Raw genomic sequence first — 18,660 nt, forward strand, 5'->3', positions numbered from 1 at the left:
AAAGGATTGGTTTTGTATTTGGAATTTCAGCTGTATTATATCATTCTCCCACCCAGAGCAATAGCAAAAGTGCAGCAGAAAACAAGATGGAAGGCCTCAACATATCAAACCAGGTCTTTGATCTCTCTCCTCTTGACATTATCCCTAGTCACCTCTACATCACCAATGCCTTTTTCTACGAGAACAAGACCCCTGGCCCCAGGCCATTCATGCAATCCTCTCTCCTCAAGGAATCGTTGTATCGTGCCTTGCAGAACTTCCCAATTCTTCTTGGCCATGTGCGCCGTCACCGCCGCAATGCAATGCAGATTGTTGTTGACTGCGATAATCTAAACCTCCCGCTCTACGAAGAGCAGACACACCCGCAGCTTCACTTCCGGCATCTGAAGGACCACCAGTTCCATCGTGATGTGTGGCCCAAAGACGCCAATATAATTGATCCGCGAGCGTCTCCCAATGGAGAATTGCTCCAAGTGCATGTCCATCGGCTGGCTGAGGAGAGCGGCGTGGTGATGGTGGTGCGTATAGCCCATTGCGCGGTGGACGCCAAGGGGTTTGTAGACTTTATGCAGTCTTGGGGATGGTTTGCCAGGAACCACAGTCACCCCGAGGGCGACAGTTGGCCTCGTCTGCTGGCGGACCGTCGGGTGATGTACGAGTACCTTCCTCCGGATGTACAGCCAGCTGCTCCTCGCTCGATGTGGCATCCTGCATCATGGCTTCTAGGGCTGTTATCAACGCTAGTTGTCCTCTTCCTTGGACTCTATAAACGCCTCCTCGGCGACAAAACTCCCCCGGACGAGATCGAGAGCCATCTCTTCTCCGTCCCCCCACACACTTTGGACCGTCTGCGCTATACAGCTACCTGCATCGACCCGTCCTCTCGCGTGTCAGATCATGATATCATCACCGCGCTCTTCACTCTCGCCTTCGCACACACCAAGCACCTGCTCACTTGCCGGACGCAGACCGTCACCGCCATCGTCCCCTGCGACTTTCGCCACCGCATTGGTGTACCGAGCAACTTCACAGGCAGTTGCGCAATCGGCCTGTACGTCTCCATCCCAGGTTCCCTCCTCCAAACCCCGCTCACCGCGGAATCTGTCGCGCGAGCAGCCCTCCTGTCGCGCGCAGTCGTGGATACAGCCGATAAAGTCACGATTCAGACCTTCATCCGACGAGCGCTGCGGGCTATCGCTTTTGTGGGTGACAAGGTAAACGTGCTGTATGCGACGATGGTGTCACAGGCGTTTTCGAATCAGTCGAGACTGGGGTTTTACGAGGTGGATTTTGGAGCTGGGGGGCCGGTGATGGTTGCCCCAATGGCATATTCGAATACGGTGGCGGTGATTTGTCCTGCGCCTGGGCCTGGAGGTGATGGTGTTGGTGTCAGGGTGTTTTTGACGTTGAGGCCAGAAGTGATGCGAATGTTGTTGGCGAAGGGGTTTTTGGACGAATTCACAGATATGATATATTAGATTATCACTATGCTAAGATATTGCATTCCTATACATGCTCAGAAGCAATATGGTCTATTGCTATAAAAGCAAACGTCATCGCCGGTCCTAATGTAGCCCCTGCCCCTGGGTATGTCCGTCCCATCACGCTGGCAGTTGTGTTGCCGGCGGCATACAATCCCTGCACAGGCGTTCCATCCTCTCGGATCACCCGGGCATGTTCATCCGTGAGCAGACCTCCCTTGGTGCCCAGATCGCCCGGCACAAGCGGGATCGCGTAAAAAGGCGGCGTCCGTACAGCCCCAAGATTCGGGTTTGGCCGCACAGTCGGATCCCCAAAGTAATTGTCAAAGGCACTCTCTCCGCGCGCAAAGTCGCTATCAACACCGCAGTCGGCCATCTCGTTGAACCTCGCCAGGGTACCCTCCAACCCCTTCTCATTGACCCCGATTTGCCGCGCCAACTCCGCGATCGTATCGGCTCGGTGGATATACCCTGCGTCCAGCGCCTGCGCCGGGGGCTGCTGCCGTGGCATCAGCGAGCCCACCGCGTACCGCTTACGATGGTTCCAGTCAAAGACGAACCACGCCGGGACAGCCTTCTGCGCATACTGGTGGTGGCCGGCATCCGTGTACGGCTCAGCCTCGTTCATGAATCTCTTGCCAGATGAGTCAACAATAACGCCAAACGGCCGCGCTCGCTCCTGAAGCGCAAAGTAATACATTCCCCGGACGGGGTCGCGCAGAGTCGGTCCCCACCATGCCTCGTCCATCAGGGCTGTCGCTGCCCCGACCCGAACACCCGCGACAATGGCATCCCCGTTGTCGCCCCGCGCAGCACTGGTCCACTCGGCGTTTGCAGGCACCGGGCCATACCGCTCACGGAGCCCCTGGTTATGCGCGAACCCCCCAGCGCAGAGCAGCACCCCGCAACGAGCGCGAATGCTCCTTTCCCCATCTGGCGTCGCAACGCGCGCGCCCAGAATCACCCCTTCAGGGGTAGCGATAAGCTGGCGCAGCGCCGTATCCGTGAGTACCGGACCTTGGTCAAGCTGCATATGCAACCACAACAGCTGCGCAACCAGCGACTTGCCCATTGTGACAGGAATCTGTCCCCGTACACGGGAAAGATATATGCCCCGGAGGAGCACGCGCAACACGGTCCCGACATCACGCCACGATGCTCCCATGCGTGTCACGCTGCTAGCTTCGTACGTAAATAGAGGGAGCGACCGACCAGGCCGCTGCCGGATAGCCTCCGTCCATTTCTCGCCGAGCCCGAGTAGCCGCGCGTCGAACACGTCCGGCTCGATGGAGCGCCCGCCGGTCGGCAGCGCACCGTGCGCCTGCGGATAATAATCTGGACAGCCTGGGCTGAGGCGAAAGGCGAATCCGCGGTCCCGGAGGAAGGAGACCATGTGAGGGCCGTGGGTGAGAAAAGCGCGCTTGCGCGGGGGGGATGAGGCGCGGCGTACGTCGGTGTCTTCGGCGGTGTCGGCGTCGATGACAGATATCAGGTACGTCATTGCCTGCTCTGGGGTGTCGATGATACCAGCCTCCACAGCGAGCGGGTTATTAGGGATCCAGAGGCCGCCTCCGGAGTAGGCAGAGGTGCCACCTATTTGGGCATCTTTCTCGATGACTAGGGAGGAGAGCCCGTGGAAGTGGGAGCGTAGAGCGGCGGTGAGGCCAGCCGCCCCGCTGCCGACGATTAGGATGTCGGTTTCATGGTCAAATCGATGGCAGTTTGTCTGTGCTGTACCTAGATGGCGAACGTGAGGCCGGATGGGAAGGGGGAGGTGGGTTGGTAGGCTAAGTCTGCGGAGCTGTCTTGCGGCCATTATGCTGCAGTATCATGCCAATAAAATATCTAATTATCATTCCCAAGACTCATATCAGGCCATTTACTTATAATTAATATCGCATCTTCGATCTATGTTTTGATCACCTTTCTCGGCAGTTGAGAAATACTCATGCGTCCAGCGTATGAATGAAAATTACAGTGGCTTGCATACCTACTTGTATGGATATGAAATTCAATCCACTGAATAATACCCCCCGCTTCTGTTTTGAGGCGTTGCGGTGACAACATGAATAAAGGCGCTTATCCTAGGCGCTTCGATTGATGTGTAACAGGCTACTCGTAACACTGGATGTCTCCTTGTGTAAAACAGATTATATGAACAGATGAAGTGTTATCTGACAGGGCTTGGAAGACTTCCAACTCCTAGAGTTCGACCAGGAAGATCGTGAGACATTTTCGCATGGGCTGATGGCTGCCTTACTGTGACAGCAGTTATTGGTAAAATGTTGAAGGCTATGGAGTATATAAATCCATAAGGTAAATCCCTAGTAGCAAGGTAGCATCATAGATCAGCCCAGATTATTTCACGATGATATTATATAATCTTCTTTGTAGTTGGCGATATCGAGGCAATGTGACAAAGGCCACTGGAATCATACATATATTTTGTATACGACACCTCCATTTCGCTCAAGATGTTGTGTTCGGGGTCGATAGGCAGCGGCCAGCTCTTGCCATGCTATCCTCAAAGGCACAGGATACTGACCATAGTGTGAAGTCTTGCGATAATTTAGTAGAGCCCCAGAAATAACCAGTATGAAAAGGTCATCTTAACAAGCAGTACAAACCTTTCTAAAAAGGGGACCATCAGTATCCAAGTCAAGTTTATAGGTCTGACCATTCTCTTTGGAGCCAATTATGAGTGAGACGTCGGCATTATTATACTCCTGCAAGGGGCTTCAATCCTGCCAGAACAATGTATCTCCTCGACTTGCATGCGTTTGTAAATGTAATTATATTATGGATCCTCCAACCTTACTTTGGCATACTGATCCATAAACTCATCAAAAAGCTTATTAAACAAAAGAAGATCCAGAGGACTATCCTCATTCTCACTCACAAAGCGCAGCATATCGTGGACGTCAAAACTAATGGCCAATATATATCCATATTCAGGTTCTAGGAACATCTGGCCCTCGGTATTTGGTTATTTGTTACATCGATCCACTGGATGACGTACTTCTCACAGAAGTATCTCTTCTCTTCCACATGTTTTCTGCAGTTTGCTATCCTGCTCTCCTTATCAGACCATTTGATCATGTGCTGCATAAAATACCCACCAATATCAAATACTTGATAGTTCTGGATTTCGAGTTGTCATGGATGCACCATCCAGTCTTTCCTCATATGGAATCCAGCTTGTCCACCACAATTCCCAGTGTTGCGCAAAAAACATAGTCTATATAGGGAGTTCTGGGTTTAGGTCAATAACATAACTATAACTAATCTTAAGAAAACATACACTATTTAATAGAGCTTAAAGAGAGGAATCTAATAATAGTATTATTATTAAAAAATATCCAGGAGTGGTGGAGATATTTATAGATAAAGATATATAATAGAAATTTAAAAGTAGTTAGCATCATAAAGCATACTAACTGTCAAGGTACGGGGTCACAGGTAAACAGAAACAGGTTGATGAGGTAGTTGACACTCAGGCTGGCTATAGGAATCTATATCTATCTATTCTAGTTACAGGGCAAACTGGTACAGGCAGGCTCTATAGACAGGATATAGCTTAAAGACTTCTAAATAGGTTATAGGATTATGTAGTAAAGATATTCCTAGAGTTATATAATTTCTTCTTAGTAATACTAACTCCTATCTATAGCAGTACTATAACAGTACTCCCCTCCTTAAGGTCAAGCTCTGTTAAGACTATCTACTAGTTTAGATTTACTTAGGTAGTGGTAGTAGAAATTAGCTATAATTATCACGGTGCTGCCGCAGATAGGAGTTAGCATTGCTAAGAAGGAATCATGTGACCTTAGGAATATCTTCACCGCATAATCCCATAACTTACTTAGAAGCCTCTGAGCTATATCCTGTCTATAGAGCCTACCTATACTAGTTTGCCCTGCAACTAGAACAGATAGATATAGATTCCTATAGCTAGCCTAAGTGTTAACTACCTTATCAACCTGTTTCTGTTTACCTGTGACCCCGTACCTTAATATTATATAGCTCCTCCCTTGGAGTTAACACTATCAGAATACCTGCCCCTCTGCCCTCTTTCCTGCCTAGCAACCCTGAAGAGTTCTCTGAGCACATTGCTAAATATGATACTAAATAGTATGAATACTGCCACCTAGTATATAAGTACATCCAGAAGGCTAAATTAACTATTAATAAAGTAAACTAACAAGCTAAGTAATCCAAGGCCTGACTCCTAGAACTCCAGCATAAATTTACTGCCTTAGAGCAGAGGCATAAATAAGAGACTACTAAGCTAAGGGCTGTCTTATAGTACTAGAAGGAATAGCTATAAGAGAAAGAGTAGTAGTATGTAAAAGCTGCTGTGGAAAGGGACTAAGCCTATTACTTAGCTACCCCTACTATAAATACACCTATGCCTGCACCTATATATAAACCCATTACTAAGAAGCCTGTAGTTACTTTAGTAGGAACACCTATATTAACTACTACCCTATCTTTCAAAGCCACTGGATTATCAGAACGACTCCCTGACCCTAATAAGTTTAAGGGTGACTAAAAGAACCTTCAGCATTTCATAGCGCAGATTTAAGAGAAAATAAATATTAACCTTAACCGCTTCCCGACGCCGCAGAGCTAGATGGCTTATATGAATAACTGCCTGAAGGGTGCGCCATACACCCAGATTCTCCCCTATATTAAGAAGGGGATTTGCACCCTTAACGACTACTAAGACATCCTAGATATCCTGGAACGCGCCTTTAGTGATCCTAACTACATAAATAACACCTGAAATAAGCTATTCAGCCTGCGCTAGACTAATAAGGAGTTTAGCACCTTCTTTGCAGAATTCTAATGCCTAGCCCTAGAAGGCGAGATGCCTGAAGAAACCCTACCCACCCTGCTTAAATAAGCTATTAGTTACGAACTCCAGAGCATGCTTATGCATAACCAGCCTCTAAGCTAGGAGTACTACTAGTTTGCTAGATTCCTACAGGAGCTTGAGAACTACTACTAGCAATACACTATAAACTAACCCCCTGTTATTAAGACCTATACTACCACTACTAAACCTATTAAGCATTCCCAGTCACCCTAAAGCTCTAGCCCTATTACTACTAAGTCTACCAAACAACCCTGGCGCCCTATTATTTAGAGGAATAAGTATACGCCAGCGCAACAATATGACCCCATGGACCTAGGTACTACCCAACGCCTAATGAGAAAGGGGTATAGCCCCTCCCACCACGAGACAGGCGCCTGCTTCTGATGTGGCTCCTTAGAATACTAGATCAGGGACTGCCCCCACCCTGATACCTATTAGAGAGTTTAAATTATAATATCTTATAAACCACGCCCAGAGAGCCCCCAGAGGGGATGGATCCCAGCACCTAGAAGCCCATCACCTAGCCAGACCTCCTCAGTAAAAGGAGTGAGCCTGGAGTAAGCCGCGACTAGGCTCAGGAACTATATATTATTTGAATCTCTGCTGCCACTGTTTATAGACTTAACCTTAAGGAATAAATATAATAATTAAAAGCTATAATACTACCCGTGACCCTAGAGAGGGAAGAGAAGGGAATAAAGCTACCTATTTACACCCTGTTAGATACCAGAGCTGAAGGATGAGGATTTATTAATAAAGGATGGGCTGAAGACTAGATGCTAGAGCCCATCCCCCTAGCAGACCCAATAACCCTGCACACATTTAATGGGAGAGAACCAGAGAATAGGAAGATAACTTATTATGTTCAGATAGATATAAGAATTAAGGACTACTTTAAGAAAGATATGAGGTTTTACATTATCTAGTTAGCACATTACCCTATTATACTAGGAATACCTTAGATGAAGGTATATAACCCCCTGATATAATTCGCAGCCTATAGTATTATATTTGATAGTAACTACTGCTAGAAATATTACAATACACCCCAGAGGCTAACTAAGATATAAGCCTTATATAATGTCCCCCTAAAGACCCAGCCTAGATACCTGCCCCTGAGACTAAAGGGACTAGAGAACAGAGATATAGCTTTCATCTCCTTAGCTGCCTGCTTAGCTTACGCCTAGAGAAACACCCAGATGTTTATAATTACCCTAGAAGATCTTAAAGCCGCCCTAAAGATTAAGAAAGCTTAAAAAGAAGACTTCACTAACCTGTTACCTAATGAATTCAAAGACTATGCTAATATTTTCTCCCCTAAGGAGGCTGAGCGCCTGCTGCCACACTGCCCTTATAACTATAATATTAAGCTGTTAGAAGGAAAGACCCCCCTATTTAGCCCTCTATACGCCATGTCCCAAGAGGAATTAAGAGTTCTAAAGGAATAGATTAAAGAGAACCTAAGGAAGGGCTTTATTTACCCTAGTTTATCACCCGCTGTGTTGCCTATCCTATTTATTAAAAAGCCAGGTAGAGGTATATAAATCTGCATTAATTACCGAGCCCTAAATACTATAACTATTAAAGATTAATACCTACTGCCTCTAATAAAGGAAACCCTGAATAACCTAAAAGGGATAAAATATTTCACAAAGATTAATATTATTTTAGTATTTAATAATATCTGTATTAAGAAAGGATAAGAATACCTGACAGCTTTCTGTACCTGATTAGGCCTATTTAAATTCCTAGTAATACCCTTTAGGCTGACAGGAGCACCTGTAACCTTTTAGTAATTTATTAATAATACTTTATAAGATTACCTTAATGTCTTCTGCACTGCCTACCTTAATAATATCCTTATTTATAGTAAGACCTGCATTAAGCATATAACCTATGTCTGCTCTGTCCTATAGAAACTATAAGAAGCTAGCCTATACACAAAAATCTAAAAGTATGAATTCATTATCCCTAAAACTAAGTTCCTTAGCATTATCATTAGCTAGGATAGCATCCGCATGGACCCTGATAAGGTGAAAATAATTATTAACTAGTAAGTTCTAACCTGCATTACTGATGTTTAGGCCTTTATTAGCTTTAGTAACTTTTACTAGTGATTTATCAAGGATTTCTTAAGAATTATTACTCCCTTGGTAAACCTAACTAAAAAGGATATCCTATTTATGTAGACTACAGCCTATAAATTAAGCTTTAAAGCCCTGAAGAAGGCGTTTATAAACACCCTAATCTTAAAACTATTTAACTAGACAAAAGATATTATAGTTAAGACTGACTCTTCTAATTACATGTCTGCTAGTGTAATGTCCTAGTATAATAATAAAAAAGTCCTGCACCCTGTTACATTCTTCTCTAAGAAGCTCTCAGTCACTAAGTGTAACTATAAGATCTATAATAAAGAGTTACTTACCATCATTTGCTACTTTAAGGAATGGTGCCCTAAACTAAAGGGTACACTATCACTAATCAAAGTTATAACTAATCACTATAACCTAGAATATTTTATATCTACTAAGCTACTCAACAGATAACAAGCCTACTAGTCTAAATTTCTATCCTACTTTAACTTTAGAATTATATATTAACCTAGGAAGCAAGGAGTTAAGCCTGATGCTCTGACTAGGAGGTTAGAAGATCTCCCTAAAGAGAGGGATAAATAGCTACAACACCAGAGCTAGATAATTCTAAAGAAAGAGAACCTTAACCCTGAAATTTAGAACTTAATAAAACTAGGAGCTATTACAAGAAGCTAGTTAGCTATAAGAAGAGTTTGCTTTGCAGACCTAGTAGCCTGAGTTACTAGAATACCTAAGGAACCTACTAGAGTGCCTGCTTGACTAGTGTGGACAGACTAACTAGACTAACCAGACTGACTAGACCAACCAGAGCCCCCTCCTAGTATTAAGGAACTACTAGACACTGCCTACTAGTTAGATAATACTATATAGTCCATCCTATAGGCACTGGATAGGAATGCCAGTTAATATCTGAAGATCACCCTAGCTGATTATAGACAATAAGGAAGCTATCTATACTACTATAGATACTTATACATCCCTGACCACAATAAGCTAAGAGCCTAGTTATTATAAGAATACTATAACAAGCCTGCTGCTAGACACCCTAGAAAGTATAAGTTATATAAATTAATAGCATGAGAATATTACTAGCTGGGTATGTACTGATATATTAACTGCTAGACCTAAAACTACTATACCTGCTACTAATCTACCCTATCTTATAAAGCCTACTAAGGAGTGTTACACCCACTCCTAGTACCTGAATAATTATGGTAAGATATCTTAATAGACTTTATCACCAGTCTAGTACCTAGTTGAGGCTATGATGCTATATTAGTTGTTATTAATTAACTTATAAAGATGAGGTACTTTATCCCCTATCAGACTACCTGTAATGCTGAGGGTATAGCCTAATTATATATCTATTATATATAGAAGCTACATAGCCTACTAAGAATAATAGTATTAGACCATAGCCCTTAGTTTATTGCCGTGTTCTGGAAGCACCTAACCTAATACCTAGATATTAAGAACCTATTATCTACTGCTTATTACCCTAAGACTAATAGCTAGACTAAAAGAATAAATACTGTTTTAGAATAATACCTGCATGCTTATATTACCTATCTATAAGATAATTAGGCTGACTAGTTACTATTAGCTGAGTTTACCTCAAACTCTGTCTGATCTAAGGCCACTAGAATCTCACCCTTCTTTATAAATTATAGATTTCACCTATGCATGGGGTTAAAACCTATCTAGCCTGTAAATCACCCTGCTGCTAGAGATACTAAGGCCTTTATAAAGAAAATATAAGATATTATTAACTATATCCACGCCTAGATCTATGTTGCCTAGGACTGTTATAAGGAATAGATAAATTATTACTAGAGACCTGCCTGCTGTTACTATGTAGGATAACTAGTTTAGTTAGATGCCTAGAATATCAGGACCCTGCGCCCCTAGAAGAAACTTAACTAGAAAAACTTAGGGCTGTTCTATATTAAGAAGATTATTAGCCTATACACCTATAAGCTAGATCTACCAGCTTCTATGAAGATTTACCCTGTGTTTAATATTAGCTTGCTATGTCCTATTACTAAAGACCCTGTTCCTAGATAAAGATAGCCGCCACTACCACTAGTAGAGGTTGATGGTCTAGAAGAATGGATTATTAAGGATATCTTAGATTCCTGCTGGGAATACTAAGGCCGATAGGGCCCTTATCTGAAGTATACTTTTAAATAGTTGGGCTATGACAACCCCACTAAGGAACCCGCCTATTACCTGAGGAATGTATAAGAGATTATGGCTAACTTCCACCGCTGCTACCCAAGCAAACCTAAACCAGTGGATGGTCTTGATAGAGCTTGACCTTGAGGAGGGGAGTACTGTCACAGTGCTGCTGCAGATAGGAGTTAGCATCACTAGGAAGGAATCATGTGACCTTGGGAATATCTTCACCGCACAATCCCGCAACTTACTTGGAGGCCTTGACAGGTACGGGGTCACAGGTAAACAGAAACAGGTTGATGAGGTAGTTGACACTCAGGCTGGCTACAGGAATCTATATCTATCTGTTCTGGTTGCAGGGCAAACTGGTACAGGTAGGCTCTATAGACAGGACGTAGCTCAGAGGCGTGTGTGTGTGTGTGTGTGTGTGTATGTATTTTACGGCCGTGGCTCGTGACTTGCACGTTTTCCACTATCCCCAATCGGGGCAAAGGCCGCCAGGGGGTGAGCCCTGGGTGTCTCTAACTATTGCTAGTTCTATGTACAAACAAGAGACTTTGGCGCGTTCGCATAGCTGCCTCAGTCATGGGGAAGGTCTGCTATAGTAGGTTAAATTGCGATGCCAGCTGCATGGATCCATCTCCGCACTATGATCCGCCAATTCTCCGCGTCTCTGCTTTCCCCCCTCCTCTTTTTTTTTTTTTTTTTTTTTTTTTTAAAGAAGGATTGTATTGTCTCAGGCGTGCTCAGGCAGGGGCCGTCTTGGACAGATATCATCAAAGAACCGAGTCTGTGATAGCCAGGCAGCCAGCTTTGCTGCACCTTTTGCAGTTCCCAGAAGGAAGGGAATCATCTCGGAGGGGGGCCCTAGGGGTTGGGGTAGGCGTCTCTTAACTATTCGGCAGAAGAAGAAGTGCACTGGAGACTTCCTGGCTCCGCACCGGCAATGAAGATGGGCGTCTTCATGGTTGAACCGCTCATGATAGTCTGCAAAATCACCATGCCCTGTACGAGCTGCTAGGATCCGCCCGAGAAGGTGGCGCGGGAGGCGTAGCTCATCAGGGCACCTGGGGGAGGAGGTGATGCAAAGATCTTGGTAGGGCTGCGGGGCCACGGCTTGCCAGTGCTTCTGTAGGCCAGAGATCATGGCAGCCTTTGTTTGACGCTTAAGCGAGGCAAAAGAATGTTTTTGGGAGATAGGGGGTTCTAAGGCAGCTCCCTCTTTCGCGGCTTGATCAGCTGCTTCATTCCCAGGGACTTTCGCATGCCCAGGGACCCAGCAGATACGTACGGAGCCCCCGTCAGTGTAGGGGAACCTCTCCCGCTCAAGCCAGGTCGAGGCCAGGGTTCGGACGGTCTCGAAAATTTCTTGGGATGAGCCTGCAAAGGGCGAGAGCAGGCGAGTGGCCACTTCCAGGTTATCTAGGCAGACCCAGAGGTTAGTAGCAAAGCGTGCAGTATGATACTGCATGGCTGCTTTTATACCAGCGAGAGCTGCTTCTGCTTCGGCATCAAAAAGCTCTTTATTTAGCCCGAGAGAAAACGATGATTGGAGACATAGTCTTCCTGTCTGGTATAGAGCAAAGCCAGCACCTGCCATTCCGTTAGGCAATTTAGACCCGTCTGTAAAGACTTTCATATCAGTGTTTGGGAGAGAGGAGTAAAAGTCTTGGAAGTTGGTAGCTGCCTGCTCCTTGGATAGTCCGTTAGGTGCCTTTATTCGCAGTTGAGCATCCGCCCGTGCCTCCCTTGGGAGCCAAGGGGGATATTGCAGCGGGTTTATCTGCTCTGATTCTGGTAGGGCTAGTACTCGGCGTGCAAAACGGCTAGTTGCCCAGCCAGTCTGTGCAATTTTTGCTGCCCTCCTGCGCAGGGGATGGTAAGGGTCTAGGCGACGAACACGGATCGCGGCCGATGTAGCTATATGATCAAGCTCAATTTCTGCTGGTAGGAGCCCTGATTCCCGGTATAAAGCAGGCAAGGGAGTTGTGCGGTAGATAGGGAGAATTGCTCTAGCACCTGTCTGTATAACCTTAGCTATCTTATCAAGTTGCCCCTGGACCTGGTTTGAGATAGAGCCTGCACGGGGGCAGGGGCGCGAGCGACCTGGCCACCAGGTTTCTGCGCCAAAGTAGGCTTTCCGGAGCACACAGGCTATCACCGCCTGTCGCATGAGATAGGGCTTGATTCCCCGGACTGTGTTCCCGAGGCCACGGAGGGCATTTGCAACTGTCAGAGCCTTTGAGGTTGTCTCCCTGACATGGTACTTGAAGCTGAGCTTCTTGTCAAAGAGGACCCCCAGCCAACGCAGGTAAGGGCGAGTTGTATTCTCGGAGACTGTGACCGGGCCTGCTACGATGCTTGGTGTGTGGCTTGGATCCTGGTCAGCCTTGCGGCGTGAGAAATGGATCAGTTCATATTTATCTGGCGCGAAGGTGATCCCCTCCGTAGCGGCCCAGTCAAGGGCTTCTTGTAGGGAGTTGGATAGGCTTTGGCAGTTCGCCTCAATAGACGGTGAGATTGCCAGGATAGCTCCATCGTCCGCGTATCCAAACCTGGACTTTGGAACTCCAAGCCAGAATAAGGGGGCTAGATAGAGCATAAATAGAATAGGGGATACTGGTGAACCTTGTGGCAGGCCGCAGAGTATTTCTGTTGCTGGTCCTATTTCACCGTCAATGCGGATTTGTACCACTCGCCCTGTGACAAAGGAGGCTACCCAGCGAGCTAGGTTATCAGGCCAGCCCTGTGAGCGCAGTCGATGGATAAGTCTCCCAGGAAGGACTCCATCAAAGGCTCCCTTTACATCAAAGGTGAGGAGTGAGGCTGTTAGCCTTTGGTTAAGGGCCTGTTCTGCATCATGGAGCAAGGATGTAGTCAGATCAGTTGCTGAGCGGAGAGGCAGGGCCCCAAACTGTTGACTAGCCAGGACTCTGTACTGGATAGCAATCCATGCCATGTTCCGGGCAATTAGTCTCTCGAGGCCTTTGCCCAGTACTGACAGGAGGGCAATAGGCCTATATGACCTAGGGCTAGACCAGTTAGACTTATTTGGTTTTTGGATTATTGCTAGAACTGCGTGTCGAAAGCACTTTGGATGATAGCCAGTTCGAAGGCAACCCTGATAGAGTGCAAGGACTCTGTCTTTGATCAGGGGCCATGCCACCTTGATTATACCAGTGGGTAGCTCGTCAGCCCCAGGGGTTGTATTCCCTGCTTGTAGGACTGACTTCTCGACTTGGGCCATGGTTACATCAGGGAATGGCAGTGAGCTAGATGGGACTGCTGGCGTATCCAGCGGGATGTCTCCTGCTTCAGCGGTATTTTGAAGAAGGTTCCGGGATATGATATCCCGCTTCTCTTGTAAGGCTACCGCTGGGGGGCTGTCCGGTCTCAAAGGGTCCTTAAGTGGGGGGCTGCGGTAGGAGCCTGTTGACTTATGCCATCTTGATATATCAAACACCTCCTTGCTCTCGGTTACCGCGCTGATCTTGTCTCTCCAATACTGTTCTCGGGCTCGCCGCGTTACCCGCCGGAAGTCTTTCTGTGTGCAGAGTCCTGCCCGGTAGTCTTGTAATGCCTCCTTGCACGTGGTATTCCACCATCGTTGGCCTCCCCCTTGGGGTATTGACTTGTTTGCAGAGGCTGTGTATGAGCTGTGGATGGCTGCAGTAATTCCATTTGCAAGATAGTCTAGTTCATCTTCATTCTCTGCTGAGCTCCTGACGTTGGCTATATTAGAGGCGAGAAGTGTGAGGAAGCGGGTGTGGTCTAGTGTGTCAAATCTTAGTCTTTGCGGAGTTTCCACAGGTCCCTGTTCCCACGGCAGGTTCGTAAGAAGTGGGCGATGATCCGAGGTGGCGTCTAGATGATGTGCAACCCTGGTACTGGCTCCTATGAGGGTTGGGGAGCTAGAGACAAAGGCAAGGTCCAGGACGTTGCCTTTGTCATGTGTAGGGATATCAATCTCAGAGGTAAGCAGTAGTCCAAGCCTGTCAAGCCATTCTGTGAATGATTCTGCGAAGGTAGTGGGTGCGTGCTGGAGTGAGGGCTGCCATCTGTGGTGGTGTAGGTTGAAGTCACCAGCAAGCAGGGTAGGCAGAGAGAAGTAGGACTCCAGCAAGGAAGTAAGAGTTCTCGCTGCTTCACCCGCCCGTTTTGCGCCAGCAGGAGCATTATATATATTAAATATCAAGGCAGATTGTCCTGAGCACGAGGAGATCTGGAGTAGAAGAAGGTCTGAGAGGGTCTCTTGGCTTATTGAGTCAGGGCGGAGTTGGGAGGCTCGGATGCCATTTTTCCGACGAATGTAGGTAAGAACTCGAGGGATGCCACTTATCTCCCAAGAATCAGTTGGGGAGAAGCACTCGTAAGATGGGTGCCTTTTTGTGATCTTTCGAGTCAGGTCTCTGTAAATGTAGGGCTCCTGTATAAGGATAATGTCGATGTGGTTGGAGTATGCCTGGGAGAGGGCAATTTCATGGGCTTCTGGTATACGGCCAACGTTCAGCTGGAGTATAGCGATAGACTCCTTCCTTGGGTGATTTTGGTACTTCATATTTGTTCGTTCATCAGAACTTCAAAGCTGTTTTGTGGCTTAGGAGATACGAAGCGGACTGCTCTGGCTGTGACCGGGGGAGAGTCTAAAGGCTCCTGTGGCGGGGGGGTAGCCGTGCGGAAGGGGAAGGGTGAAGGGCGGCTGTTCATAGCCATGATTTGGTCCTGGGAAGGCTCTGGGACTTGCATGCAGCACTGTCTCTCTAGGCGTGCCTTGGCAAGCTCTAGGGAGCTAGTCTTGCGAATCTCGGCTTGCTGGGCCTTTGTGCATCGAGTGCCTGCCTTGCTAGGTCGCAGGAGGCATTGCTCATAGTCAGCCGGGTGGGGGCCATGGCAGTGTAGGCACCTTGGAGGGCAGGTGTGGGGAGGTTGGGTACTGCATCTATTGCTATGGCCCTCCTCAGTATGCTGGGTAGAGCCGCAAAGTCGACACCGGGGCTGGCGAGCGCAGGATCTAGCGTTATGCCACTTCCAGCAGCGGTTGCACTGTACAATCTTTGTCTTTCTTACTAGCAGCTGAGCATTGGTGATCATGCCAAACAAGGAGAGTCGTACTGGAAGGTTGGCCTTGCTGTCCTCCGGGAAGTTGATAAACCAGCTGGACGAGATAGTGTTGGGGTTAGCGGCACTTGTAGCAGTCTCAGTAATAGAGACTGGGTTAAGGCCTATAGCTTCAGTGATCTCTGAAGACAAGATTTCAGGGTTAACGGGGATCATGGAGTATTGGCTGCCAGTAAGTCGGCCAACCTTCCTGGGTACATTGGTCACTCGATAAGAGATCCAGCGGGAACTCCGTTCGATCTGGCAGTCTTTAAAGAAGGCGGCTATGGCTTCCTTTTGGGCCTCTAGGGCTGGGAGGGCTTCAGTAGAGACTGGCAGAAGAGCGAGTCCAGTTTTGATAGATTGGACGCCCTTGAGAAGCTTTCCATTAGTGCCCAGATGGGATCGCAGGCTAGTATGTATAGCAAATGCATCCATGCTCTTGGCAAGATGGTTCTCCGGAAGGCGCACAAAGAGTCGGTTGTCAGGAGGTGGCAGCTTTGTAGCTAACCTATCAGTCTTAGTATTACTGTATGTTTTCTTTGTGGCAGCATTGTTCCTAGCTGGGGGACTTCTGGTGACAGTCGCGTATGTGGACTGGGCAAGACCGGAGGGGGGACGAGAAGGGGGAGGTGAGGGGGGGAAGGAAGCAGGGCCATGGGCAGGGGCAGGGGCAGGGGTGAGGGGGAGGGGGGCATTGGTCAAGGGCACGCCGCTGATGTAGGCATTGAAGTGTTGTTGGGCTATATTAGCCAGGTCATTGCTAAGGGCCGTGAGCGCTCCTAGCTGGCGGGGCGTGAGGCCAGCATTCTGGCGTCGGTGATCATCAAGGAAGGCTGCTATGGGACTAAAGATTTTCTGTCCCTCGAGAGCTCTAGCAGTGGCTGAGGTGGTTGTTTCCTGTAGTGCAGCCTGTAGAGGGCCACCAGGTTGGTTGTTATGTCGTGCCATGTTATTGACGCGTCGAGACGCGTGGTGGTTGCTGGGCGGGTGTCAGGCAGTGAGCGGAGGGGGAGCTGTCCCTTATCCTAGGCAGGGCGCCTGGATTGAGAGCCTGATCTGAGAATTCAATAGAGTATGGCCTTCCTGGGTGAGAAGGCTGTGCGTCCGTCACGTAGCTCTCGTAGCTCAGAGGCTTCTAAGTAAGTTATGGGATTATGCGGTGAAGATATTCCTAAGGTCACATGATTCCTTCTTAGCAATGCTAACTCCTATCTGCGGCAGCACCGTGATAATTATAGCTAATTTCTACTACCACTACCTAAGTAAACCTAAACTAGTAGATAGTCTTAATAGAGCTTAACCTTAAGAAGGGGAGTACTATTATAGTGCTGCTATAGATAGGAGTTAGTATTACTAAGAAGGAATTATATAACTCTAGAAATATCTTTACTATATAATCCTATAACCTATTTAGAAGTCTCTAAGCTATATCCTGTCTATAGAGCCTGCCTATACTAGTTTACCCTGTAACTAGAATAGATAGATATAGATTCCTATAGCCAGCCTAAGTATTAACTACCTTATCAACCTGTTTCTGTTTACCTGTGACCCCATACCTTGACAGAAATTATATATATTACACTACTACTACTTTTATACTAACCTATAATAGAAATAATTATTCCATCATATCTTAGCAATTACTAGGTATTCTAAATTAATATCAATATATTTAGATAGCCTAGATTTAGGGCTATGTAGTAATATTGGGATATTCGTGCATCGCAGTGATGTGGAGTCCCCCCCGAATTGTGCGAGGGATTCCAGCCCCCTTTTATAATTAGCCTTAATCTTATAAAGAACGCAAGGCCCTAAATAACACAGACATAACGATGACGACTACAAAATATCTCTGCACGTTCCTATAAGCCTCGTCGACCATATAGGCATCCGGTCGATATCACAATATCAAAATTATTAGGCAAATCCTAAAATTAAGTGATTTTCATCTTAAATAGTGTGGGTTGGTTAATTAAATCTAATAAATCCGGAAAACTATAATTCCCTAGGCTAGTGACTGAAATCAAACTGCTGCGGGTTCAGTGAGATTTGATTTTAGTGGTTCGGTTATGCAACTCTTAAGTTTGAACCTGTGTGGGTTGACCCAAACCCAACCCACGACCACTCTAATAAATGCCACACCTTTGTGTCTAGTTGCTGATGACATGTCATATATATAGATGGATGCTTTCTCTGAATGAACCTGGTGATTGATATTTTGCAAAGGACGAACCTGATCCTCCTGTTCAAATCTTGAAGCTCTTTATAGAGGCGTTTATCACTTTACGCAAAGGAGACTTGCGCACTCAATCCAGAAATACCCCCATGTACATATTATATGTATATTACTCAGCGCTATCCAGGCATGGACCAGATCTGACGTGCATAAAAGTACAGCGATCTGATGGAAAGCATAGATATAGCTTAAAGACTTCTAAATAGGTTATAGGATTATGTAGTAAAGATATTCCTAGAGTTATATAATTTCTTCTTAGTAATACTAACTCCTATCTATAGCAGTACTATAACAGTACTCCCCTCCTTAAGGTCAAGCTCTGTTAAGACTATCTACTAGTTTAGATTTACTTAGGTAGTAGCAGTGGAAGTTAGCCATAATCTCTTATACATTCCTTAGGTAATAGGTAGGTTCCTTAGTGGGGTTGTTATAACCTAGCTATTTAATAGTATACTTCAGATAGGGGCCCTATCAGCCCTAGTATTCCCAGTAGGAATCTAGGATATCCTTAATAATCCATTCTTCTAGGCTATTAACCTCTACTGGTGGTGGTGGTGGTGGTTATCTTTATCTAGGAATAGGGTTAGGGTTAGGGTTAGGGTTAGGGTTAGGGTTAGGGTTAGGGTTAGGGTTAGGGTTAGGGTTAGGGTTAGGGTTAGGGTTAGGGTTAGGGTTAGGGTTAGGGTTAGGTTC

The 18,660-nt window shown here is 46.5% G+C and overlaps 3 protein-coding genes across 3 annotated transcripts; 1 reads left to right on the top strand and 2 right to left on the bottom strand.

Annotated features, from left to right (window-relative positions):
- Window positions 1-86: 86 nt before the first annotated feature.
- On the top strand, window positions 87-1,478 carry helD2 (acyltransferase helD2; the record flags this gene model as incomplete). The annotated part of the gene is made up of 1 exon (XM_746256.1): window positions 87-1,478. One exon carries the CDS (start codon window positions 87-89, stop codon window positions 1,476-1,478), a length of 1,392 nt encoding a protein of 463 aa, XP_751349.1.
- A 28-nt stretch (window positions 1,479-1,506) lies between these two features.
- On the bottom strand, window positions 1,507-3,297 carry helE (3-ketosteroid 1-dehydrogenase helE; the record flags this gene model as incomplete). Its single annotated transcript, XM_746255.1, has 1 exon — window positions 1,507-3,297. One exon carries the CDS (start codon window positions 3,295-3,297, stop codon window positions 1,507-1,509), a length of 1,791 nt encoding a protein of 596 aa, XP_751348.1.
- Window positions 3,298-11,367: 8,070 nt separating this feature from the next.
- AFUA_4G14870 (uncharacterized protein) lies at window positions 11,368-15,189 on the bottom strand (the record flags this gene model as incomplete). Its single annotated transcript, XM_077804695.1, has 1 exon — window positions 11,368-15,189. One exon carries the CDS (start codon window positions 15,187-15,189, stop codon window positions 11,368-11,370), a length of 3,822 nt encoding a protein of 1,273 aa, XP_077660834.1.
- Between the last annotated feature and the right edge of the window lie 3,471 nt (window positions 15,190-18,660).

Source organism: Aspergillus fumigatus, chromosome 4, assembly GCF_000002655.1.
Source record: "Aspergillus fumigatus Af293 chromosome 4, whole genome shotgun sequence".
Lineage (NCBI taxonomy): Eukaryota > Fungi > Ascomycota > Eurotiomycetes > Eurotiales > Aspergillaceae > Aspergillus > Aspergillus fumigatus.